This window comes from Dendropsophus ebraccatus, chromosome 9, assembly GCF_027789765.1.
Source record: "Dendropsophus ebraccatus isolate aDenEbr1 chromosome 9, aDenEbr1.pat, whole genome shotgun sequence".
Classification (NCBI taxonomy): domain Eukaryota; kingdom Metazoa; phylum Chordata; class Amphibia; order Anura; family Hylidae; genus Dendropsophus; species Dendropsophus ebraccatus.
The window spans coordinates 65627850-65654799 of NC_091462.1; the positions used below are offsets into that span (position 1 = coordinate 65627850).

Sequence of the window (26950 nt, forward strand, 5' to 3'; positions counted from 1 at the left end):
ACAAGTGACCCCGTTATGGAAACTACACCCCTCAGGGAATGTAACAAGGGGTGTAGTGAGCATATGGACCCCACTGGTGACGGGCACAAATGTGGAACAATATGGCGTGAAAATTAAATATTACATTTTTTACACTATAATGTTGGTTTAGCCTTAAATTTTTCATTTTCACAAGAGGTTAAAAGAGAAAAAAACACACAAAATGTGTAGAGCAATTCCCCCTGTGTCAGTAAATACCCCACATGTAGACATAAAGTGCCATGTGGGCGCAGAGCAAGCCTCCAAAGGGAAGGAGCGCCATTTGGATTTTGGAGGCTGGATGTGGCCAGAATGGATGATGAACGTCATGTCGCATTTACAGAGCCCTTGTGCTGCCAAAACACTGGAAACCCCCCACAAGTGACCCCATTCTGGAAACTACACCCCTCAAGGAATCTAACAAGGGGTGCAGTGATGATATGGACCCCTTGATGATGGCCACATTTGTGCCGTGAAAGTGAAAAAATGAAAATTTTCCCTTTCACGTCACATTGTTCCACATTTGTGCCCGTCACCAGTGGGGTCCATATGCTTACTGCACCCCTTGTTAGATTCCTTGAGGGGTGTAGTTTCCAGAGTGTGGTCACTTGTGGGGGGTTTCCAGTGTCTTGGCAGCACGAGGGCTCTGTAAATGCGACATGACCCTTGTAATCCATTCCAGTAAAATCCAGCTTGCAAAGGCCAATTTGCTCTCCTTCCCTTTGGAGGCTCGTCCTGCGCCCGCTTGGCACTTTATGTCCACATGTGGGGTATTTCCGTACTCGGGAGAAACTGCAGTACACTTTTGGTGTTTTTTTTTTTCTTTTATCCCCTTGTAAAAATGAAAAATGAAGGCTAGAACAACATTTTAGTGTAAAAAATAGAATTTTTCCTTTTTTACACCACATTGTTCTGATAATCTGTGAATCACCTGTGGGGTCCAAATGCTCACCGCACCCCTTGTTACATTCCTTGAGGGGTGCAGTTTTCTAAATGGTGTCCCTTTAGGGGTGTTTTTTAGGTTTTGGCACCCCAGAGCCTCTGCCAACCTGAAGTGGTACGGTCAAAAATGACCAAATATAACGGAGGCGTTGAAATTCACTGGGCGCTCCCTTATATCTGAGGCTTGTGGTTGCGTCAAATAGCACAAAAGGGCCACATATGGGGTATTTCTATAAACTGCAGAAACGGAGCAATCAATATTGGGGTGCATTTCTCTGCTAATAGGTTTATCATTATGAAAGATATTGGATTACAATAAAATCTCTGCACAGATAATAAAAATTTTCAAATTTCTTACACACTTAGCTTTTGTTTCTGTGACTCCCCTAAAGGGTTAAAAACTTTCTGGATGTGCTTTTGCAGAGTTTGGGGGGTGCAGTTTCTGAAATGGGGTGCTTTGTGGGGCTTTCTAACATACAGTCCCCTGAAATACATTTTAAACCTGAACAGGTCCCTAAAAATATCTGATTTTGAAATTGTACTGAAAATTTGGAAAATTGCTGCTAATGTTATAAGCTTTCTATTGTCTAAAAAAATTAAATATTGTTTAATAAATGCCTCCAACATAAAGTAGACATGTTGCTAATGCTATTTAATATATAATTTATGTGGCTTAACCATTTTCTGTATAAGCAGAAAGGTTTCAAAGTTGTAAAAATGCATTTTTTCACATTTTTCACGTTATTTTGGTGTTTTTCATAAAGATTCGTTATGAGTATCGACTCCATTCTACCAGAAATGTAAAGTACCATATGTCACGAGAAAACAATCTCAGAATCGGCCGGATAGGTAAAAGCAACCCGAAGTTATTAATGAATAAAGTGACACTGGTCAAATTCATAAAATTTGTCTCTGTCCTTAAGGCCATTTCAGGCTCTCTCCTTAAGGGGTTAAAGGATTGAAAGTGTAGTCATTCAAATTCCGTGGCCTCTAAAGAAGACTGTATTGTTATTCTTCGTCCCTACCTCCAATGATATGCCTCTCACGCACAACTGCATGAGGGTGTGAGGCTAAATCTAGCCATAATCCGGCTATTTTTATTGGATGATTGTATTGTCCATCTTGGTCTGGGTCAGTGGTGTCATGCTAAGTTTTTGGGTGGTCCATATGCTACCTTTGTTTGAATGGTTCCATGTGTCCTCACCGCCATGCTTTGTCAGGCCTAATTTTTGGGAAGCTCACTTGCTACCTCTTTTTTAATGGTTCTCCGTGTCCTCACCACCATGCTGTGTCAGGCAAAGTTTTTGGGTGGTTCATATGCTACCTGGATTTGCATGGTTCCCTGTGTCCTCACTGCCATGCTAAGTCAGGGTAAATTTTGGGGTAGTTCATATGCTACCTCTCTTTTAATGGTTCGCTGTGTCCTCACCGCCATGCTGTGTCAGGCAAAGTGTTTGGGTGGCTCGTATGCTACCTGTGTTTAAATGGTTCCCTGTGTTCTCACTGTCATGCTGTGTCAGGCTAAATTTTGGGGTGGTTTATATGCTACCTCTGTTTTAATGGTTCTCTGTGTCCTCACCGCTATGCTGTGTCAGGCAAAATTTTGGGTGGTTCATCATGTGCTACCTCTGTTTGAATGGTTCACTGTGTTCTCACTGCCATGCTGTGTCAGGCTGAGTTTTTTGGTGGTTCATATGCCTACCTCTGTTTTAACCAGGCTGTTGCCCAGAATTTGGCATAATGGTGCAATTAGGCAGCCTTAGAGGCATCCATACATGCTGCCCCTGCTGTTTCCTGTCCATTTCCCTGGTGTTTCCATCATTTTCTAAGGTTGAGTTTCCCATTGACTTTAATGGGGTTCGTTACTCGAAATGAGCACCCGAGTATCAGGAAATATTAATCTCAAGTAATGAGCACCCGAGCATTTTAGTACTCGCTCATCACTAATATTTAACAAAAGTTGTTCCTACCTTCTGTTAATCTCAGAAGCAGCTGCATAATGCAAGGAAGTTCTTCCCCAATCATCAGTTTCATTAACACTTGCTCCAGCTTTTACCAAAGCTTCAACACACAAAAAGCGGGTATTAGCAGATGCGTAATGGAGTGGTGTCCTGAATAAAAACAAAAACAAAAAAAAACAAGCAGACTTATGCTGGAGTCACGCTATACTTCATATAAAATACACTATATGCAGAGAATTTAAATTTGTACTATTTATAAGGATAGCCCATGTGCACCTGTAATGTTTCATGTAGGAAAATTATTGTTATTTATAACAATATATTATAATGTAATTTATGGTATTTCTCTGTTCTAGTGTACCTGGCAGGCAGACAATGGGTTACAAAGTAAATCCCCCCCCCCAGTTGTTCAGTTAACAGTTACACATACTGACTCCTTAAATCACTACTACTGTTGGATGTTACAGGAAAGTTTCCAGACGGAGGGAAGAGTTATGCAAATCTGCTCCATATTTAACCTGTCGCAGGAAGCTATTTCAGTTGGAGGGGAGAAAGACTGAGAAGAAGGAGGTCAGTGAGAGTACCAGTTCAGCTAGTGAGGGGAGTACAGCTAGAGATGACACTGGAGAGAGAAAGAGACATCCGCTCCATCCCTATGGGAGAAAAGGCCCAGACAGACCATTGTAACTCTTTAAAATGTAGTCTAGGACCTGATAAGACTTTTGAGTGGGCTTTTCTTGGAATAGAGAGAACTTGGCCTTGTTGCTGTGTTCTTGTCTCTGAAAAGAGAAGTTGTATGAGTGCTCCTTAGCAGTAATCTAGGACTCATATATATTGGATTCCGACCCGACCTAGAGGCGAGGCAAGGTGACGGGCAGAGGAGTGGGGAAAGAGGGGCCTATTTTATACCTAAAGGCACAATATGTACTGAAAGTGATGATAAGGCCCCCAGAGAGCCTTAAAGCGACTCTGTACCCACAATCTGACCCCCCCAAACCAGTCATTGTCCTAAAAAACAACTTTTAAACTGGCAGCCCAGTGCCCAACGGGCATGGCCTAGATTGTGTATGCATTAGCCTGGCACAACCTCTCTGTCCCTCCTCCCCACCCTCATCATCTTTAGGAATGCTCCAGGCAGATTGCCTCCTATTCATCAGCTGTGTTAGCCCGGCAGCTGTGCATTGTTCAGACAGGAGTAAATGTTTCAGTGGCATTTCTAATGATGAAGAGAGTGGGGAGGAGGGATGAAGTGGTGGTGCAAAGTTATGGCACAGATACTAACGTTTGGCACGGGCTGCAAGTTTAAAAGTTGTTTTTTAGGACAATAACTGCATCACCTGCCGAACAGACCCTAGGACAGATCTTGGATTAAAAGCAACTATCAGAAGGTACAAGTGGTTTGGGGGGTCAGATTGTGGGTAAAGAGTCGCTTTAATGTCAAGATCATTGAATTTGTCTGCATTACTGCATTACAAATAGCTACTACAGCTATGAGTACCTTTAGGTACAGAGTGTTCAAGCCAGTTAGAACTGGGCTTTAGATATCTCTCTCATACCAAGTAATTGCATAGGTTTTGCAAATGACATAACAGGCCTGTGTCTAGCAACCCCTCTGAATACTGGATACTCTTTTAAACAGTAACCTTGATTTAATCTGCCATTGAGCCAAATTGAAAAGACAAAATGTTTCTCATCTTTTTTTCTCGTATGCCCAGATTTTTTAATCACAGTACTGCAATTCAGTGAACAGTTGCTATCTAAAGGTGCCTTTACACAGATTGATTTATCTGACAGATTTTTTAAGCCAAATCCAAGAACAGACTATAAACAGAGATCAGGTCATGAAGGAAAGAGTGGGATCTATCATCTTTTCAAATCCATTCCTGGCTTTGGCTTCCATAATCTGTCAGATAAATCTCTGTGTAAAGGCACCCTAAATTCATCAGCCTAGCGATCAAAATTACTCAGACTTAGATTAAAACTGACTATAGGGGAGTGATTCCTTAATGTGTGCAGAGGGTTAGCTGTCATGTCCTAAGAGGTTGTAGGTTTTTGGTTACCCTGTGTACTTAACCCCTCTGAAGTACACTAAACCAGCCTGTCCAGGGGCGTTGCTAGGGGTTCATCCTAGGGGGGACGAGTGAGTCTCAGTGGGCCCCAACCGATTATGTTACCCATAGGGAACCTCAGTAGATGACAATGCTTTTTAAATAATAAAGGGTATATTCTGCTTTATTACTCATAGTGAACAAGGACTGAGAACAGTGGAAAAGACTTTCTATATTTCACATATAACCATGTAAAAATTAAAGGGGTTATTCAGCATTACAAAAACATATCTGTTTTTTTTTCTTCCAGAAACAGCACTACACCCTCCTCCAAAGTCTGAGTGTGGTAGTGCAGCTCAGTTCCACTAAATGAGAATGGAAAAACGTTGTAAAACCACAAACAACATATGGGCCGCTATGGCGCTATTTTCTAAATATCCATCTATCCAATTTTACGAGTAATACCTCAACACCATGACTACTACCATCATCACAACCTAATGACTAATACCAGGGGTGTCAAACTCACAGCCCTCCAGATTTTTTAAAACTACAATTCCCATCTTGCTTGGACAGACAAAGCACAGGGGCGTCTTATCTGCATGAAATGTAATGACGTGTTTTCTACATGGTTTACTTTTTCTTTTACCTCTGTCTGGCTCGGCCATCATGAAGACTTCTCCTGGCGATGCCTCATCTCTACCAGACAAACATTTTAGGCATCTCACTAAGGCACCATTCCTATGTGTATTGCTCTACACGGTTGCCCACTTTATGCCCACATGTAGTATTTAGACACAGTTTTAGCCCTCATATAGAACGCAGAGTTGCTCTATGCTCACATACAGTAAAAAGGCCACCATCTATACCCTAACATAGTAGATTATCAACCCCTTTACCTCCATATAGAAGATAGACCCTCCCTGTGCGCTCCCCCATATAGTAGTCAGGCCCCTCTGTACCTTCATATTGAAGTTCAGCTTCTCTGTGCATCCATTTAGTAGTTAGGCCTTCGGTGCCCCAAGATTTAGCTTTGGCTGTCCAGGCATGATGGGAATTGTAGTTCTGAAACAGCTGGAGGGCCTGAGTTTGACACCCCTGATCTACTGTACACCTTTGAATCTACAGCCAAAGATGTAGATCATGTTAGAGTCACAATAAGGGCTTTTGAGCTTTTACACTGTCTTAGGCCATGTTCACATAACATGAGATACCGGCCGTTCCGTGACTCGGCTGGATGATCTTCACTGTCGCTGAATTCAGATGAGCACACACATACGGATGCTCCCGCATTCCCGAATTCCCCACTGCACACAAGTGTGGAGTGTATACACTACAGCCAGGATTCCCTTAGCCTGCAGAACTACGTAAGTTCCTTAACTTAACTTAAGTAATGCGAACATAACCTTAGAATGAAACATGAATAAGTTATTTCCGTTTACATTTTTCTACACATGTCCTATATTGATATTGCTTTTACTGATGGAGGGGGCGGTGGAAACTCGAAATGCATAACATCTACACAATAAAGAGGGATACTAATCTGCAAAAAGCCTGACAGCGTCTTCTTCTGAATTAGGAGGTTTGAACCTGGTTTTCAAAAAGAATTTTGGTGCCATGTGATTCACCATTGTTCTACAAAATTGTGATTTCTACAACAGGAACCAAAAAGGACCCTCGGGAGGTTGACAGAGTCATACCTTTGTATGTACAACCACAACAGGTGCGCGTGCACTTTTGATTTCCAAAACAACAATGCTCTAGCTATGCAGCGCCATTTGTTCTGTTTTTTCTTTCTTTGTGCATAAAGTTATGCAACACATTTTTAACTATTTACAGTAATCATTTTTAGGAGTGATCTTGAGATCCTACTATTTCTACATTTCTGCAGAAGTGCACTGAACACCCCTATTGTCAAACTATCAATATTTAAGTTTGGTAGAAATCCCTCCAATTACATTTCTCTTTATTTACAGGAACTGCTACAGAAAGACCTATGGAGCAGCACAGGAAAAGCAGAGAGGGACGCCGTTGCTGAGTGTTCTTCCGGGCCCCTTATGGTTGGTTACCAGGAGGCATGGTGCCGGCCAGCTATGTCTGGACACACACGGAGTACCCAGGGTCTCTTTATAATACAGATATGTCGGATCAGCGGTTGCGGTAACATCAGAGCAGAAGTACTCAGCCCGGCACCATCCCTAAGAAAACTGCCTCTTTGCATGGCTTTGCACGCCGGGAGAAGAGAGAGGGTCCGGGAAAAAAAAAACCCAGCAGCGGCATCCCTGCAAGGAATGAGCATGGGGCTGAGGTGCCTTTTTATCACCTAAAACGAACAGCCTAACACAGCTACTGACACAGCATCATTATAAGAAAGCACTGCTGTAAACCGCAGTAGAACTGTGGTCACTAGTATCTTGGGACTTCTGTTCTTCTACATATAGCGCGCCCCCTGCTGGACCCTGTCGGAACAAGCGGCTTGAGATATGACGTCATGATTTTTAGAGAAATTGAGCCTGCCTGATCTACTAAATTGAGGGAAATAGCACTATATGTGCATTTCCCATAATACATGTATATTAGGGATTTGTATAGCTTTCCTTATGTAATGACATATTTAAAAATATGTTTTGCCCGGAGTACTTCTTTAATTGATGGGTCAATGTATTCTGTGTCTAACTCCATAGGTCTTTCCCCTTTAAGGTTGATTCTTATGGTATCTTGCATTTCTACTTGAGATTAATTCTAAAAACATAGTGACAGAGCATATGTCAAGGAATGTGCAGTAGCCTGGTGAGAACTGGGCCTGGTGTTTGCTTTTGTGTGCCACACCTGATTGCTTTTCTGCTTCCGGCTATGCAGGAGTTAAGCTAAGAAGCTTCTGGACTTGATTATTGCACCTGTGTTGTCTGTGTGATTGACAGATTTCTCTGCCTGTCTGCAACCTGAATGATCAGAGCACTGGTCCAATTGGGATCCAGACCGGGCTCTTGGTTAGCATAAAACAAAGCTGAGGCCTTGTCTCAGCGCTGGCTAATTAGGTTCAATCACCTGATCCCAGTTCCCCTGTCTATTCCTGCATTCCCTGTTCCTAATCCCTCTGCCTTGCTCGACTTGTTATCCGACCTCCCACCATGTAAAAAAAATCTCACAAAGAGCCAATTAAGGTAACAGTGAGGGATACAGCAACAGTTATGTTATTCTTTTCTTTATAATCTTTTTTAAGTGTTTAAAAATTTTCTTCATCTAGTGTGTATATTGTTCAAAAAATATTAGTCTAAGTATTTTTTCATAGTTCACTTGCTTCCTAGATTAATTTGAATTCTGGACATGGTTTGCTGCACGCTAATATGTTTATTCTAGTTGTGTCCATCAACACTTGGATATTGCCAGGAATTTACTTGGTCTGTCTCCTTCACGCCTTTCCTCTTCTATGTGTCTGATAAGTAGCCCGTCCCTGTGATAGGTGATGTTGGTCAATCAGGAGGCTGGGACGCTAGGCCAACTGGAGCTTGAGCCACCATCCCATGCTTCTTAGCAGTAATGTATTTCAAAGCTAAAAAACTGACCATCAACCTCTGTGATTGGTCTCTTTGAGCCTCACTAGCATTCCCCCTATAAGGGGGAAAATATGGGTGGCATCTATAAGAGGGATAACATGGGTGGCATCTATAAAGGGGATCAAATGGGGGCCATCTATAAGGGGGATCAAATGGGGGCCATCTATAAGGGGGATCAAATGGGGGCCATCTATAAGGGGGATCAAATGGGGGCCATCTATAAAGGGGGATAACATGGGGGCCATCTATAAGGGGGATCACAAGGCGGGCAATCTATAAGGGGGATCACAAGGGGGGGCATCTATAAGGGGGATAACATGGGGGCGTATACAAAAGGGCATTCACAGAGGGATGCATGTTCTATAGTGGACTACACAGAGGGGGGGCATATACTATAAGGGGGGTCACATAGAGTCAGCATACCTACTAAATGAGGGCGTAAAGGGGCCAATACAGATGTGCGGTTTTTAGAGAGATGAGGATGGTGCCAGAGTGAGGAGCCTAATATGTCTTTCTGGCAGATTCTGTGGATTCGTGGCTCAGAAAAGTTCTCAAAATGGCCCAGGACGGATAAAGAAGAAGATGAAAAGGGAAGAACTTTGATCAGTGAAGTTGACCTCTTGCACCAGGGCCCAAGAGACATTAGCTATGCCCCTGGCCATATATTTGGGAGGAAGGCTGAACTGTACCCATTAAAGACAGAGGATAGTACAATTCATTACGATCTTAGTTTGAGAAAAGGTTTTTAAATGCCGTCAATGTAGGAAGAACAAAAGCTTGTTGCTCTTACCGACCAAACTTGTCCTTCCTAGACAAGTCTGCTCCAAGGTTCTGTAAAAGTTTAACACAGTCCATGTTCCTGTAAAATAAATTATATTGATGTCAATAGAAGTAAAGGTGGACTCACTGTTTGAAAATAATAAGTTGGGCAGTTATTGCAAAGTACGCAATAGAGAACAAGCAGTATAGCTGTAAAGCTGGTTTCACACATGGCAGTTTTTTTTTTTAAACTGCCAATGCAGTTTTTGAACCAAAACCAGAAGTGGATTTAAAGTAATTGGTTGGTAAAATAAAAGAAGCACTAATATGTCTCCTACCTACTAGATCAACTAGCATAAGAGAAGCACTTGATAAACATTCAATATCAATCCACCCATAGTAGAACATTGTCGCACAATGAGGGTATGTGCACACTAAGGAAAAGGTGAGGAATTGAAGAGGAATCCGCTCTTATTTCAGCTTGAAATTCCTCCCGTAAAATATGAACAGAGCAATGTCCCATTGTGTTCAATGGTATTTCTGCTCTGTTGTTCACACTGCAGAATTTGGGTATATGCACACTAAGCAATTCTAGCGGAATTTCGCCTGAATTCCGCCGCAAAAAGAGTGCAGAATTCCTCCCATGTAAATGCAACATTGCTCCTTTCCATAGAGAACAATGGGATTTCCAACTGCCCATGCACACAGAGTAAATTTCCCGCCCGGAATTCCGTGCGGAATCAGCTCGTATTCTGCCAGAGCAAAATAGGCGAGGAATGTCAAGCAGAAATCTTTCAGCTACAATTCCTCGAGAATTGCTCAGTGTGCATATACCCTATGGCTGGGTTCACACTGAGGAATAGGTGAAGAATTAGGCAAGGAATTGAAGGGGAATCCACTTTTATTTCAGCTTAAAATAACTCCTGTAAAATATGTACAGAGCAAAGGGATATGTACAGAGCAATGTTTAACGGGATTTTTGCTCTGTTGTTCACACTGCAGAATTTTCTGCAGCTGATTCGCTTTCTGCCCAAAGGCCCCGTTCACACTGAGCAAGAAGTTCCGCCGCAGAATTCCGCCGTGCTCAGTGTCCTGCTTTGGGTGAATGAGAGGGCGCACGATCCTCCACTGCCGCCGCTCTCTGCTCAAAGAAGTTACATGTCATTTCTTTGAGCGGAGAGGAGAGGAAGCGGACGAGCGCGCACCCCCTCATTCACTCAAAGCAGGACACAGAGCACAGCAGGATTCTGCGGCGAAGAGCTCCGCCGTGGAATTCCGCTGTTATTGCTCAGTATGAACAGGGCCTGGGTATGTGCACAATGAGGAATAATTGAGGAATTGAAGAGGAATCCGCTCTTATTTCAGCTTGAAATTCCTCCCGTAAAATATAAACAGAGCAATGTCCCATTGTGTTCAATAGGATTTCCACTCTGTTGTTCACACTGCAGAATTTCAGAGCAGACATTTCTACCACCGATCTGCTTTCTGCCCAAAGAATTGACATGTCAATTCTTTGGGCAGATTCTGCTAGAGGAGTCCTATAGAAGTCAATGTGGGCTTAAATTCTACTTGCATTCTGCTTGAATTCTGCTTGCATTCTGCCATTCTGCCATTTCTGCATTCTGCCATTTAACATTCATATATGCTTATATACTGTATATTCTAAACCTACTCACCCTCCTGAAGCTGCAGCATGAAGGCATGTTCGCCCAAAGTTATCTGGAGCATTTATTTCAAAACCTGGTAAGACACAACAGAAAATGATTCACATTACAATAAGATCATTTTAACTTGAAATGAACATAAGTAGGAATGAAGCAAGTCCAGACTGTCCATTTGCATTTCTGGCAAATGCCTGATGTGCCTATATCCTTAGTGGGTTTGTCTTTTCTACATCCTAGCAGTGGCCTCTTCCAAGTATTTCTTCATGATGTACAGTACTTACTGCCCTGGGACAGTCACTGGCTGTGAAGTGCAGTGAGCGCACAATGCAAGGAAATGATAATGCATCATCATATTGGCTTGGAATGGCCAACAAGGCAATCAGTGGATCTCAAGTGGCCTATGAGCGAATAGGTGGTCTGTAACCTAAAAAACTAGCTGCCAATAATGGGAGGGAAACAGAAGGAGAAGGAGGCAAGTGATTCCGCTAAAAGTATGTCTAGTGCCATCCCTCTTAACCCGCTGAGGCCCTGTGAATACTTTACCTGTCTGCGCTCCGGCCTGCTTCTGTGGCTCTTGGCATCCTGATGTCCCGCTCAACCAATCAGTGGCTGCGGCAGTACAGCGCACTGATTGGTTAAGTGGGAAGTCAGGTTGCCAGGAGCCACAGAAGCAAGCCAGGGCGCAGATCGGGACACCGTGGGTTCAGGGTGATGGTGCTTTACATACTCACAGCGGAATATGTACCTTTTCAAAATAACAGTGCTGGGAATAGCAGCGGATTTCAGTGCGAAACTTGAAGCGTGAAATCGGCTGCAATTAAAGGGGTACTCCAGCGGGGGGGGGGGGGGCATTTTTTTCCTGGGACCGGGGAGGAGGTGGCTGAGGGAAACGACGTCCACTCACCTCCCCGGTTCCAGCGGCAGGTCCGGCATCGCGGCGCTCTGGCCCCCGGCCGCTTCCTGGTGTCTGATGAGGCCCGAGACGATACGTCTCAGGTCCGCTCAGCCAGTCAGTGACAGAGGCGGGATCTGAGCGGACTTGAAACAAATCCCGCCTGTCACGGACTGGCTGAGCGGACCTGAGACGTATTGTCTTGGGCCCGCGTCAGACACCAGGAAGCGGCCGGGAATCGGGGACCGGAGCGCCTCGATGCGGGACCCGTCGCTGAAACACTCAGCACACACAGACAGACACACTCAGCGCACACAGACAGCCACACTCAGCGCACACAGACAGCCACGCTCAGCGCACACAGACAGCCACACTCAGCGCACACAGACAGCCACACTCAGCGCACACAGACAGCCACACTCAGCCCACACAGACAGCCACACTCAGCGCACACAGACAGCCACACTCAGCACACAGCACAGATAGAAACACACACTCAGCACACAGACACTTACTTAAATGAGGAAACTTTATCAGCAGCTCCATGCCCCCCTCCTCCTGCTTCCTCTTTCCTCTCACGGAGTGCAGAGTGCAGCAGGAAACTGGTGATGGGGAGGACTTAGGACCCCACAGCGCAGCGTTAGGCAGCCTGGCTCAGTGCAGTTCTCCCTAATCGGCTGCCATTATCACAGCTGATTCGGGAGGACTGCAGAGAGGCAGGAAGTGGCGAGGGAGCCCAGCGAGCCCCCTGTAGCTAGGGGCCCGGTTTCCATGGCCACCGTTGCAACCCCTATAGCTACGCCACTGGGTGGAGCGATACACGTGGGGTATTATCTGTCTTCCCTGCAGGTCTGGATGATATAATAGCGCTAGATGTATTTTTTCCACATTTGGGGCCTATTATTGTAGGAAACCTTTGTCTTGAACGTTGACACAGTGAGTGGGGTAGGCTCCCAATAAATAGGAGGCTACTGATGGTGCTGGGAATGTAAGTTTATGTTGGCTATTATGCATATGAATTTGTGATTGGGAACATATTATTGCTTCATAAAGATGAGTTTTTATTAGCTGTATGTTTTGGGTTGTACTATGCCTTATGACACATAGCTTTCCTTCTTTGAATACCTTGCTGAATAAATGCAGAAAAAAAGGCTGATAACATGCTGATGTCAGAATACCATACCTGATGACAAAAGCCTTTTACAGCACTCTGAATGCGCATACAAATTTGCGAAGTGCAACGGAAACATACCATGGACTCCACTTCTGAAATGTAGAAAAAAGATAATAGTTGTTAAGCTACAGTGGTGTACTGATTGGGGGAGGAGGGGGTCTGGACCTTTCCTTTCCCCCTGAATTCCTGAAGGCTTTCTAAATTTACCATTTATTTTAAAGGGACATGCAAAATGTCATCATTGGAATTATTATTTTGGAATTAATAGTTTTCCAGGGTCCTCCTTCTCAGATTCTGTGGCCTCCTCTCAGGGGCGTAGCTAGGATTCTCAAAAGATTGCAGCAAAAAATTGTAAGGGGCCATCCCACCCCCACCTACAACGCAAAGCAGCACTGCACATATATACTCTGTGATGTGGCCAAAAAATAAAATCTACTATGGCCAGCCACAAGAGTGACTGGCAGAGCAGAGAGCCAATGGCTGCTTGCTCTGTCATTTCACTGTTTTTAACTATAAGGGCCCATTAGGAGCCCTTATGGTTAGATACATAGGTGCAGGGGAAAACTACCTTTGCTTAACCCCTTATGTACTGCTGTGAGTAAGTGACCCAATGTTCAGAAGACAAAGAGATATCTGCTTTAGTGCTGGTGCACTGATAACCCCTGACCTTGGCGCGGAGTTCTGCAGGCTGCTGAGAACAGAGGTCAGGGCTTATCAGAGCAGTGAAGCCGAGATCTCTTTGTCTTCTGAACATTGGGTCACTTACTCACAGCAGTACATCAGGGGGTAGGCAAAAGGTAGTTTGCTCCTGCACCTATGTATCTAACCATATTAAGTGGTTAAGCAGGACAGCTCTTACCTTCTCCCCCGGGTCCCCTCCTGCATGGGCCCCATAGCAGCTGCCTACCCTGCCTCTATGGTAGCTATGCCTCTGCAGTGTCCCAGAGTGGGTCCACTGTCTTTTCTAAATAGGTTTGTATTACATGTGTGTTTAAACTCTGAGACTAAAGTATGTGACTCCTGCCACCAGATGTGTCTGTTTTATTGTATAGCTGAGTCAAAAGTATAGAAGAGTTAACCAATGTCTCTATTGTTGATTGTGAATTTCCTGTCACTGTCTTCTGATTTCTGCTAACCAATCCCTGAGCTAGCTACCTTAGAAGTATTCACCTATCACAAAGGGTTATCTTAGGTCTGTTGCCCAATCCTCTCCTAGTAATGGGTTGAGGTATGGTTAAGTTCCTGACAGTGTATGAGAGAGAGAGAGAGAGAGAGAGAGAGAGTACCTTCACAGAGCCTGCTGAGCGTATTCTTCCAGCCCCTGGCCTGCCGCCAGGAGCCTTGTGCAGGACTCCTGTTATTTCTTCTGACTACTAGATCCTAGCAAGGTGCAGCTAGAACACTGTGTTTAGGCACTGTGTTGAAGGACGGGACTAACCTATTCATGCTGGGGGACTGTTTCTCTTCTTCTGCTACCTTCTTCTGCTACTGCTACTCTTCTTCTGCTAGGATTCTACAAGTAACTGAGATACCAAACGAGTCAATAGCTAAGCAAAGTGCAAAGGCTGAGTCTTCTACTGTAAGTTGCCAGCTTGTCCCTTGAGGGTCTCCCAGATAACTCTCTCACCCACTAGGTGGGCCTGAGCTCCCTGATCGCGTGTTGTTCCACGTCCATGTGGTAGAGTAGGCAGATTTCCTTTCTTGTGAATTCAGGATTTTCTCTAACAGGCCCAGCTGGACCACCCTATCTGAATAGGCCCCTAATCCGTAGCCGTCAGTATCCTAGTCTAACCTTGTTACACAACTAAAACTCGTTTCAACTAACTTCCAGCTTCACAAGTGTATCTCAACTCTACAGTATTGTCTTAAGTATATCTCAAGCTGCTATTATATTACCAGAGTATTCTAGTATTACGAACAACTATTGTCATCTAAAGATTAAGTTCTTCTCAGTGTCTTGTGGACTCTACACTCACCGGCCACTTTATTAGGTACACCATGCTAGTAACGGGTGGTCTTCTGCTGCTGTAGCCCATCTGCCTCAAAGTTAGATGTACTGTGCATTCAGAGATGCTCTTCTGCCTACCTTGGTTGTAACGGTTGGCTATTTGAGTCACTGTTGCCTTTCTATCAGCTCAAACCAGTCTGCCCATTCTCCTCTGACCTCTGGCATCAACAAGGCATTTCCGCCCACAGAACTGCCGCTCACTGGATGTTTTTTCTTTTTCGGACCATTCTCTGTAAACCCTAGAGATGGTTGTGCGTGAAAATCCCAGTAGATCAGCAGTTTCTGAAAAACTCAGACCAGCCCTTCTGGCACCAACAACCATGCCACGTTCAAAGGCACTCAAATCACCTTTCTTCCCCATACTGATGCTCGGTTTGAACTGCAGGAGATTGTCTTGACCATGTCTACATGCCTAAATGCACTGAGTTGCCGCCATGTGATTGGCTGATTAGAAATTAAGTGGTAACGTGCAGTTGGACAGGTGTACCTAATAAAGTGTCCGGTGAGTGTATATTCTGCATAAGCGTGTGAAAATATTACTAGTGTATATACCCCCCACAGGAGTGATTGCCGCCTTAAACAAGAGTATTCTAGAGATTGTAAGATTTTGTACTGTCCTTCAAAGCAATACTGTAAACTACTTTTTGTTGAACTTATTTGTGCCTCTGTTATTATTCTCTGAACACCTGCAGCTGTGTAACACTCCTTACTCTACACGACTGCAGCAACTACAATTCATAGTGTGATGTCCAACTTTGGGTGTTACCAGTATGTTACACCCTTCGCAAAACTCTGTACTTCAAGTAACTATGGTGATGAAGTAGTACCTAAGTTTTGCCACAAGATGTCACTATTGTATGTAACTGTACTTATGTTTTGCACAGCTGCAGGTAACCAAACGGTTATTGTTTATTGTGATCTGTACACCAATGAGGACCTTCTTCTCTACCTATCCCTCCTATAACTCATTTCTTTTCTATGCTTTCTTCTCTACCACTCACAGGGAATGTTACACCACCTGTAGAAAGTTGTCACATGGGGAGAGAAAGTATACAATAATATGTGTTGTGTATTTTTGTAAAAAAAAAAAAAAATTGTAGTTTGGCACTGTGTATTTTATGTGTGTTTTTTCATGTCTTTTCACTTTAAATGTCTATGAGGAAAGCAATGTGATTCAGGGGTAGCGTGGGAGGGATTATGTGCTTATCTCCCCTATATTTATCCCAGCATACCTATGTACAATTCATCTATTATTAAGGGCGAATAGCCAGAAACGCGTTAGTGTGTACTTTTTTTTATTCTTTTATCTGCCTATATGTCTATTTTAATGGAATAAGAAGTAAAAGACGAAGCTTTTACTGGATGTGCTGACCCATGACTTTTACTTCCATATATCCTGGTTTTTGGTCGTGCACTGGCTGGGGGAGCTGAACTATTTAATTACTTGATTCTCTACATATGGCTCTTGTCTCGTGACTCCCCAGTGAAAGGTCAGATACAATGAGCACACCTACAGAGGACTTGGACTTGCATATCCTGAAAGACGTAAATGATCGTACAGAGTGTCTTGGCAAGATGAAAACTATACTACAAACCAAGAATCCTCAAAATGGTAATGCTGATCTAGTTAAACTTATGTGGGACTTAGAAAAGCTGCTAACTAAAGAAATGAAGCTCTGGTGGGACTCGGCTCTAATGCAACAATATATTGAGCAGAAAATGGTTCCCCGAGGCTTGCGGCTGAAAAAGATCCCCACCACTGTTTATACAGAGACTTTCTGGGAAAAATGAAATACTATCCTAACGGATGCTTCTTTGAAGCTTATGCAACTAATAGTTTCACATGAAGAGGAACTTCTTGTGTCTTTAAGAAAAGATATTAAAAAGACACAGGATGATCTACAAGTTTACAAAACACAACAAGAGTTCCAGGATATCGACACAAATATCCAGGAGAAACTTGCTACTCTAGAGGATATCATCGTGAGCACAAAGAAAAGCAAATTCCAGCGTGACAGCATGGACTTTGAGACCAATACTGTATATGAATGGGGAAGATGGGAGTCATATACACCTAAACCGATTCTAAAAAAGAAACATCCTAAAAATAAATCCCCCCAAAAAAGTCAGTTTTAGTTCGACTGAGACTGAACGGGATACTAAGATGGATGGAGGTGAGACTGAATCTGATAACCAGGATACACCACAACTGCATACTTACTACCGCAATAAGAAACGCAACACGCCAACACAGCGCCCATAAAACGGGAAAAGCGACAACGACGTGCAGGTTGCAAACACCGTAAAAAGATATCCGCAGCGGGAGAAAACCCCAAGGAACAAATATTAGACTGTAATGTGATCAATTTATCATCATATATCATTTCTGATTCTGAGGTTAGTGTTTTAGCTAAAGGCATGAATTTTGCCCCTTCATATGATTTTGATTTATACCGTACTATTATGGATGTTAACAAATTTTCCAGGCTTATCACTGTAAAAAACATTTTTTTTTCCTTAGATGATAATGATGATGTACATGATTCAAGTATAGAGAGTATGCAAACTATTGAGAATTTTAAGGATAATACTGTACTGTTCATTGAAAATGTTGCCCTGGCTTCATTGCAGTCGTTGGAACAACCTGTGGACCATTCGGGTTCTTGCAGTGTCAAACATGTTCCAATGACTGTAAAGAATCCCCAGTTCTATCCCATTCATGCTAGATCAGAATCACTAGATCTTTTTCAACAATTAGTTCAGGAGGAGCTGGTTAAATTACATAAAAAAGTAATTAAACCAAAAACGCAATGTGGCAATCTTACTAAGTCTGAACGGGATGCTATACACAGCATTAGGGGTAAGGATGATTTGCTAGTCCGCTCAGTGGACAAAGGAGGAGCGGTAGTACTAATGAATAAAAGTCTGTATATACAACTTATTGAAGATATGCTTAAGGACACTAACACATATAGTGTCCTCTCCTCCAACCCTACTGCTGTGTATAGTGTGACTCTTAAAAAAATTGTGGAGGAGGGCTATGCTCTCGGTGTTCTTACACAAAGAGAGATGGAATATTTGGTTCCAGATAATCCTGCAGTTCCAATATTTCATTCACTTCCAAAAATTCATAATGGCCGATTCCCCCCACCTATGAGACCAATTGTGGCAGGAATCGGTTCCTTAAATGAAAGGTTAAGTGAATGGATAGACATGACTTTACAACCTTTAGTCACTAGATGCTTTGGGTATCTGCAGGACACTAAACATGTACTTAAAAGTGTTGATGGTATCAAGTGGCAGGACAATTACACATGGATTACAAGTGACATTGAATCGTTGTACACCTGTATACCTCATACGCTAGCAGTTGATGCCCTTCTATATCATTTGCTTAAATATTCAACATACCATGTGGATTTGATTTCATTTATCATAATGGCAGTAGAGTATTTATTAGGGCACAATTACTTTATATTTAATAAGGTATACTACCTACAGCGCAAAGGCGCTTCAATGGGGGCCAAATTCTCACCAGTGCTAGCAAATTTATTTGTAGCCTGGCGGGAAGAAATGTACATTTTTGACACCTCCAATCCGTTCTGTGACTCCATTATCTGGTATGGCTGCTACATAGATGACATCATCATCATATGGGCGGGTGATGTGGCGGCCATACCAGATTTAATGGAGTATTGCAATAAAAATTCTGTATCCTTAAAATTTACTTATGAGTCGGATAGAAAAAGTATCTCTTTTTTGGATGTAAAACTAACAGCTGATTTGGACAAAATAGAAACACATAATTATAGAAAACCTACTGCTGGAAATACTGTTCTTAGAGTTGATTCCTGCCACCCTGTTCATACTATTCGTAGTCTGCCGGTGGGCGAATTTGTGCGCATGCGCAGGAATCGCTCCTCCTTGCAGAGCTACGAGGCAGAGTCTGCTAATCTGAGTGCACGTTTAAAAAAACGAGGTTATAGAGATCATAACATTGTTAGAGCACATAATAATGCACAAATGCGAGATTGCAAAGATCTCCTATACAATAAACGGCAATCTTCCACTGACTTTTCAAGAAAGCCCACGTTTGTCACTATGTATTCACAGCAATTTTCTGACATACGGGACATTATTGAAAGATGGTACATTAAAACAAATAGTAAAGGGTAGTTGTAATTTTTCTACCAGACGTCCTCCCACTTTAGGTAGCCTTTTGGCACCCTCTCATGTCAGGACACATTCTGTTAACCCCACATGGTTAAATACTAAGGGTAATTTCAAATGTGGAGGGGTAAGATGTAATTGTTGTTAATACATTAAACAAACCAACATAATTACAAATAAGGTAGACAATACAGAATACAAAATCAAAAGTTATGTGAATTGTAATACCACTTGGTTAATTTAATATGTATTCTGCACTGCATGTGAAATTGGTTATGTAGGTTGCACTAGCCGTAGGTTAAAAGACCATTTACGTGAACATATCTATGGTGCTACACATGTGAACGCTAAAAATCCATCAAATGTGGCTAAACATTTTTCTCTTGTTCATGCAGGAGATGTTTCATCACTTTCTATCATGGGCATAGAGAGAGTTTTTTGCTCGGAATGTGGAGGTGATAGGAAACAGAAACTTTTAAACCGTGAAGGATATTGGATTCCTATGTTGGATTCTTATGTTGGATTCTTCATCTCCTAAAGGACTCACTCATAGACTGGATTTAATTATGAATTATTAATATGTGTTTTGTATTTTTGTAAAAAAAAAACTGTGTATTTGGCACTGTGTATTTTATATGTGTTTTTTCATGTCTTTTCACTTTAAATGTCTATGAGGAAAGCAATGTGATTCAGGTGTAGCGTGGGAGGGATTATGTGCTTATGGGAGGGATTATGTTCTTATCTCCCCTATATTTATCCCAGCATACCTATGTACAATTCATCTATGATTAAGAGCGAATAGCCAGAAACGCGTTAGATGTGTACTTTTCTTATTTTTGTATCTGCTTATATATCTATTTTAATGGAATAAGAAATAAAAGATGAAGCTTTTACTGGATGTGCTGACCCACGACTTTTACTTCCATATATCCTGGTTTTTGGTCGTGCACTGGCTGGGTTAGCTGAACTATTTAATTACTAGAGAAAGTATGCACCCACACTAGACAGAGAGGACGCAGAACAAGTTGGTCCTGCTTTGGTCTAACTGGGCCCTGGCTTTGCCAGGTCCCCACTCCAGAACTAGTCAGTCTTAGTCAGGTTCCTGTGTAGAGCAGACACTCATGGGAGATCCAGACACCAGTTTCTTGAAAGCAACACTTCTACACACTATGCAGTGTTAAGCTACTCCAGGAAGAGGATAAGTCAGAGAAACCCCAACCCACGCCAAGTCTAAAGGTGCAGGATGGTGTCCTCCTCTGTATAAGCCTCTGTGTCCTTCTCCCTCATCCTCCTATAAAGTTCTCTAAACTTTCCCCTCAGCCTTAATGCTCTCCTCCTCAGCCCCCATGTCTTTCTCCCTCATCCTCCTTTTTAGCCTCTGTGGCTGGCCTCCTATCTAATTCTCCTGCCCAGTTTTATTGTCGTCCTCCCTCATCTTCCCCTCAACATGAGCACTAAGCTGACTAAACTATTGCCAGTGAGCTTTGGCCTTTGACTCTCCTTTCTGCTGCAGCCAGCCATAAACAAAGTTACCGACAGGGGAATCTATTTAGCTGCTGGGGTAGCATCTACTGGCACAGTTGTTTAAGTACTAGGAGAACCTACCTAGGATGTCAATAGCACTTGTCATCAGGGACCCAAGCCTGGATCTATGGGCGACTGCCTCCTGAACTGCATGTGCATCCTCCAAACGCAGATGCACTTAAAAACAGTAGTGTGTGGGAAAGCTGTTAGTTCCTTTCTCCACCATACAGATACATGAAGTGACTTCAGCCAGATCAATCTGCATTGCACCTGATCAGGGAACCACTTTTTTTAAAAAAAATTTATTACTTTATTTCTTTTCCTTCATAAAACAGTATAGCAATATAAGACATTTAACACCTAAATGTACCATACTTTCCCCAGCCCCCTCCCCCCACTACCCTAATTGCACGGAAGAGAAGAAAAAAAAAAACAGCCATCAACCTTTACATTTTAAATTGCCTTGGTGGAACTCTAAGCCATTATGGCCTCGTAGTTCTTCAGGTTATTGATACATCTCCTCCATTCAGCAATGGAGGGGGGTGAGCAATCCATCCACCTCCTAGCTATCAAAATTTTGGCACACCCCATTACCTTGTTCAACAGGGAATTATTTTCCCCGTCTTCTACCAAACCACCTAGAATCAATTCCAAGATTGAGATCGCAGGATGCAGCAGAATCCCCATCTCTTGCTCAATAAAATGACCAATCTTCAGACAGGCCCATAATAAATAAACCATATCTGCTCCTTCCAGATGACATTTCAGACATTATGTGTTTGTTTTTCCAAACAGAGACAATGTTTTAGGTGTTCTATATAACCAGTATAAGATCCTAAAGTGTATCACTCTGTGCGCAGGGCTACAGGATATCACCCCTAGATTCCTGACTATCACTTTCCATGTTGTCTCATGAATCCCCCCGAATGCTGCTTCCCACCTGGTCCTAACCCTATTCAAATGTGGTATTTTTTTTTTCTTTAACTAAGAGTTTATATATTTTCGGCAGGAACCTACCCACCCACTTCAAACAACATATAAAATCAATTATTTCATGTGAATACACATTCCTCCATTCAACTCCCTGTGAACAACCAACTGCGTGCCTTAATTGAGCAAACTGAAAACTGATACTATCCTTCAATATATATCTTATCTGTGCCTCTGCAAATGTAATTTTCTCCCCATCCTCAAATAAATGACAGACTAACTTCAAACCCTTATTTTTCCAAAATCCTGCTAAATCCTGACTCTTTGCCTCCTTCCATACTTTATCCAATAGTGCTCTATACGATAAATTCTCTAAGTGCCCACCACACAATGTCCTGCTTCAACCACCTCAAAACAATCTTTACCCCTATTCCCAGTTCTATTCAGGATATACTCCACTATTGGGGAGACCTTCCACTTCGCCAGACTCTGGGCTCCACCAGATATAAAATAGAGCCGAAATTCTGGCAGAGCGAGACCCCCTCTCCCCACCTCCTGTGTCAAAAGATCATACTTGATCATAACCTTTTTGTATATCACTGTATATCACCCAACACTCGTGCTCATAATCTTCAGATGCTGTGTGAGAGACGGAAAAGTCCTTTAAGGCTCAATCAGAGCTCTGTCGTCCTCATGGAGGTGATCGGTGATCGGCGTCGCGGGAGTAGACGCCGGATTCTGCGACGTTTCGTGGAGGAACTCCACTTTATCAAGCATCACGTGATCGGGCCACCACCAGTATAAAAAGCTAGGAAGTATCGCGAGACTTCCTAGGCTACGGGTACAGAAAGATACAATTAAATACGTCATAGTAAAATGAGCATAAAATAGTGCACATAAGCTATTCTGGGTGGCAATAAACTAACCATCTTGAGTAGTAATGTGATAGTAACAATGAGTACCCGCTAAGCAAGCAAAGCTACAAGAACGCGCTGAAACCACATATTTCATTCAGACCTCCTGGGTTCAGCGTACCGAGACGCTGGATCCAGAATGTCTCCTTCTGCAATAGTCTTTTCTTAATTTGCATTTCATTTTCACCCTCAATCTCTTCTAGCACCATCCAACGTAAATCACTGACCTGGTGTCGACATGTAGCAAAATGGCGAGCTACGCCAGTTTCTCCAAAATCATTTTCTGGTACAATACCTTTATTTTGTATGCATTGTCTAATTGCCGATTTGTGTTCCCCCAATCTCGTCTTAACCATTCTGGATGTTTGGCTAACGTAAGCAAGCCCACATGGGCACTTGAGAAAATATACAACCTGTTTCGAATTACAGGAGAACCATCCTTTGACATCAATCGGATGTCCTTTCGAGGGATGATTCACTGTGTTGCCGCTAATGATGGAATTACAATGCTGGCATTTGTGACAGGGAAAGGTGCCCTTTTTAGCAGCCCTGATGAACGTTTGTCTACTCAATTTTTTCTTACCTATATCAGCTCTCACTAGCTGATTGGCCAGGGTTTTACTCTTCTTGTACACAAACCTGGGGACCTGCTCAAATAACCGGCCAAATTTAGGCTCCAGTCGCAGCATGTCCCAATGTTTGATAAGGGTACAAACCCACACACCGTATACACAGCAGATACGCAACAAATACGCAGCAAATACGCAGCAGATTTGTTGATACAGATTTGATTCTGTGTTCAGTTATTTAGATATAATCTGCTGCGTTTTTGCTGCGTATTTGCTGCGTGTTTGCTGCGTATTTTCTGCGTATCTCAGCAGTAAATACGCTGCTTATACGGTGTGTGGGTTTATACCCTAATAGTTTTTTGTACCAATTTGGCATGATTATCATAGGTAGTATAAACAGTAGTCGTTCGTCTTTAGTCTTATTTTGTCTTTTCATGACGTCCTCTCTTGACAACTTCTCAACCTCTTCCTCTGCTTTGACTAGTTCTTCTCTTTTATAACCCCTTTGTTCAAACTTAGCCACTATCTTTTCTTTATTTTTGTTATACTCATCTTCTGTGCTACAGATTCTTTTAGCTCGTATCAATTGTCCCTTAGGGATTCCTTTAAAGCTCTGAGGGGCGTGACAACTACTTCTGAGCAACATATTATTTTTATCAGTGGGTTTAGAGAACAGTGTGGTGGTAATTTTATTTTGTTCATTACGATGAAATTCAACATCTAAATAATGAACACTGTTTTCATTGCATTCAAGGGAGAATTCAATGAGGGGATGACACGAATGAGAATTGAGAATTGAGGTTACAAACTCCTCTAGTGTTTCTTTGTTACCACGCCATAACAAGCAGACGTCATCCACATATCTGAGCCAAAGATGGACAAATTGGCTATGTGGATGACGATGTATGTATGCTGTTTCGAAATGGGACATAAAGATGTTTGCTACACTTGGAGCCACAGGGGACCTCATTGAAGTCCCCTGTAGCTGCAAGTAGTAGTCATCTCCAAATCTGAAATAATTCCGGGTAAGTATCATGTCTAATAAAGACATGATAACCCCGATTTTTTCATTACTGACATCTGCATCGAGGGACAGCAGTTCTCTCACAACTGTCGTCGCCTCTCCGCATGGGATGTTGGTGTATAAACTTTTGATGTCCATGGTACAAAACCATTGAACATCTTCCACGTCAACATCCTTTATGATCTCCAAAAATTCAGTAGTGTCTTTAAGACAGTTGGGGAGATTTTTTACTTTTTTCTGCAGGAAGCTGTCAACATATGCCGCGGCCGGGTGGAAAATGGAATCAACACCCAATACGATAGGACGTCCGGGAGGTGCTTCAAGGCACTTGTGCACCTTGGGGAGTAAGTATAGAAGGGGGGTGCGTGGATAATCGTGAATGAAGCGTTCTTAACATCTTGGTCGATGATGCCCACATCGTAGGCATCCTCGACAAACGTGTCCAATTCTCTTTTATAAACACTCGTGGGGTCTCCTGTCAATTTTTTATATACAGTGGCATCTTCAAGTTGCGACATAGCTTCCATTACATACTGTTCGCGATCTTGTACCACTATTCCCCCCCTTTATCAGCCTTCTTCACTATAATTTGGCTGTCTTCTGTAAGCTGTCTAATGGCATCATTCTCTTTTTTAGACAGATTCCAACTTTTATTTTTAGTACAAGTGTCCCATTTTTCCAAGATTTCAGCAGTATGGTTCTCCTGTAATTCGAAACAGGTTGGGGCTTGCTTACGTTGGTCAAACATCCAGAATGGTTAAGACGAGATTGGGGAAACACAAATCGGCAATTAGACGATGCATACAAAATAAAGGTATTGTACCAGAAAATGATTTTGGAGAAACTGGCGTAGCTCGCCATTTTGCTACATGTCGACACCAGGTCAGCGATTTACGTTGGATGGTGCTAGAAGAGATTGAGTGTGAAAATGAAATGCAAATTAAGAAAAGACTATTGCAGAAGGAGACATTCTGAATCCAGCGTCTCGGTACGCTGAACCCGGGAGGTCTGAATGAAATATGTGGTTTCAGCGCGTTCTTGTAGCTTTGCTTGCTTAGCGGGTACTCATTGTTACTATCACATTACTACTCAAGATGGTTAGTTTATTGCCACCCAGAATAGCTTATGTGCACTATTTTATGCTCATTTTACTATGACGTATTTAATTGTATCTTTCTGTACCCGTAGCCTAGGAAGTCTCGCGATACTTCCTAGCTTTTTATACTGGTGGTGGGCCGATCACGTGATGCTTGACAAAGTGGAGTTCCTCCACGAAACGTTGCAGAATCCGGCGTCTACTCCCGCGACGCCGATCACCTCTATGAGGACGACAGAGCTCTGATTGAGCCTTAAAGGACTTTTCCGTCTCTCACACAGCATCTGAAGATTATGAGCACGAGTGTTGGGTGATATACCTTATGTGCATTGTTATCCTGAAATTATTTTGGATAAAGAAACTGATAAGAATTTCATGGTGTGTATCTTCTGTTTTCTTAACTCTTATTCATCTGGAGTTTCCGTATATGTACATCGGAAAATCCCATTCACTGTCATTTGTAAGAAGATTGAAAGGAGAGGTAGATATGTATTCCTACACTGTAAAATTTTTCAAAAAGTAATGCTGCTGGCCTTTCTCTATGTTCCTCCCCCCTTTTCCCCTCAGGTTCTTTTGGATTTGTTGGCATGGTCGCATAGTAAGGAGGAGCTTCCGTTAATCATATGCGGTTACATTAATTGTGTATTTCATGTGAGTTTAGATTGAAGAGGACCAAAGGTTAAAAATACTAAAGGGTCCTCTCCTATTGCCAAAATTGGCAAAGGAAATAGGTTGGTATGATGTGTGGAGATTCCTGTATGGGAATAAACGTGAATCCTCGTGCTTTTGCTCTGCTAGGGGTCCTGCCTTCAGAATCAATTTGGTTCTCGGGAATGAGGTGGCCCTTAGGTGGGTTAAAAAGATGAGATATGAGGTCCGATCATTATCTGACCATTCTCCTATGGTAGTTAAAATAGATGTCACTGATCAACCTTTCTATATTAGAAAACCTTTCAGGTTTAATACACATTGGCTTACTTTGATAATAAGGGAAAAATAGTTTTAGAGAACAGGAGAATGGATTACAGGAGGCGGTTAAAGTTGCGGAGAGGGCATGTAAACGGAGCAACGATGGGTCTAATATAGAAAGGTTAAAGCTTGCCCAGAATAAATATACTGAATTCCTTAAAGAAAAAGCGCAGCAAAAAAATGTCTTTATGGGTCAGAGAAGGTTTGTGGAGGCAGGTGAACCTGGAAAACTGCTTGCGAACATTCTGAAAGCACAAGGGGATAACGGTAATGTTGCAGCAATTCGTGGTGATCGGGGGGAGGTTATCGGGGAACAAAAGAAGATTAGGGATAGTTTCGGAGTTTGGTTTTTCCTCAGCTGTATTGTGTGGAGTCATGCTCATCGGATCCAGATTATAATCTGTTTTTTGAGAAAATTAAATTGCCCCGAGCAGAGTGTAAAGCTAAATAGCCCCATTACCCTGGATGAGCTGAGAGAGGCATTGAGCAGTGTGTCTGGCTGATGGCCTCCCATTTAAGATATACAATGAATTTGGGAACGTTTTGATCAGGGGTGTAACTAGAAATGTCTGGGCCCCATAGCAAACTTTTGATTGAGGCCCCCCTTCCTTCCTGACTGACCACTAAGCCATCAAGTCTAGTCATAACTGCTAGTGCCCATCAGGAGTGCTTGCAGTTAAAGGGACATTTGCAAAACCCGAGAGGCCCACTTGGCCACCTGGTGCTGCAAA

The 26950-nt window shown here is 42.7% G+C and overlaps 1 protein-coding gene across 3 annotated transcripts in view; it reads right to left on the bottom strand.

Moving 5' to 3' along the window:
* Nucleotides 1–26950, bottom strand: part of ANKRD44 (ankyrin repeat domain 44) — a 552838-nt gene that overhangs the window by 225015 nt on the left and 300873 nt on the right. For all 3 annotated transcript variants that reach the window (XR_011364562.1, XM_069983563.1, XM_069983562.1), the window contains exons 11-14: nt 13025–13107; nt 10962–11025; nt 9317–9385; nt 2931–3071 (exon numbers count right to left, since the gene is read on the bottom strand). Coding sequence is in view for 2 of the 3 variants with exons in the window: in XM_069983563.1 (XP_069839664.1) it covers nt 2931–3071; nt 9317–9385; nt 10962–11025; nt 13025–13107 (357 nt within the window). In the remaining variant the exon portion in view is untranslated. The remainder of the gene's footprint in view (nt 1–2930; nt 3072–9316; nt 9386–10961; nt 11026–13024; nt 13108–26950) is intronic.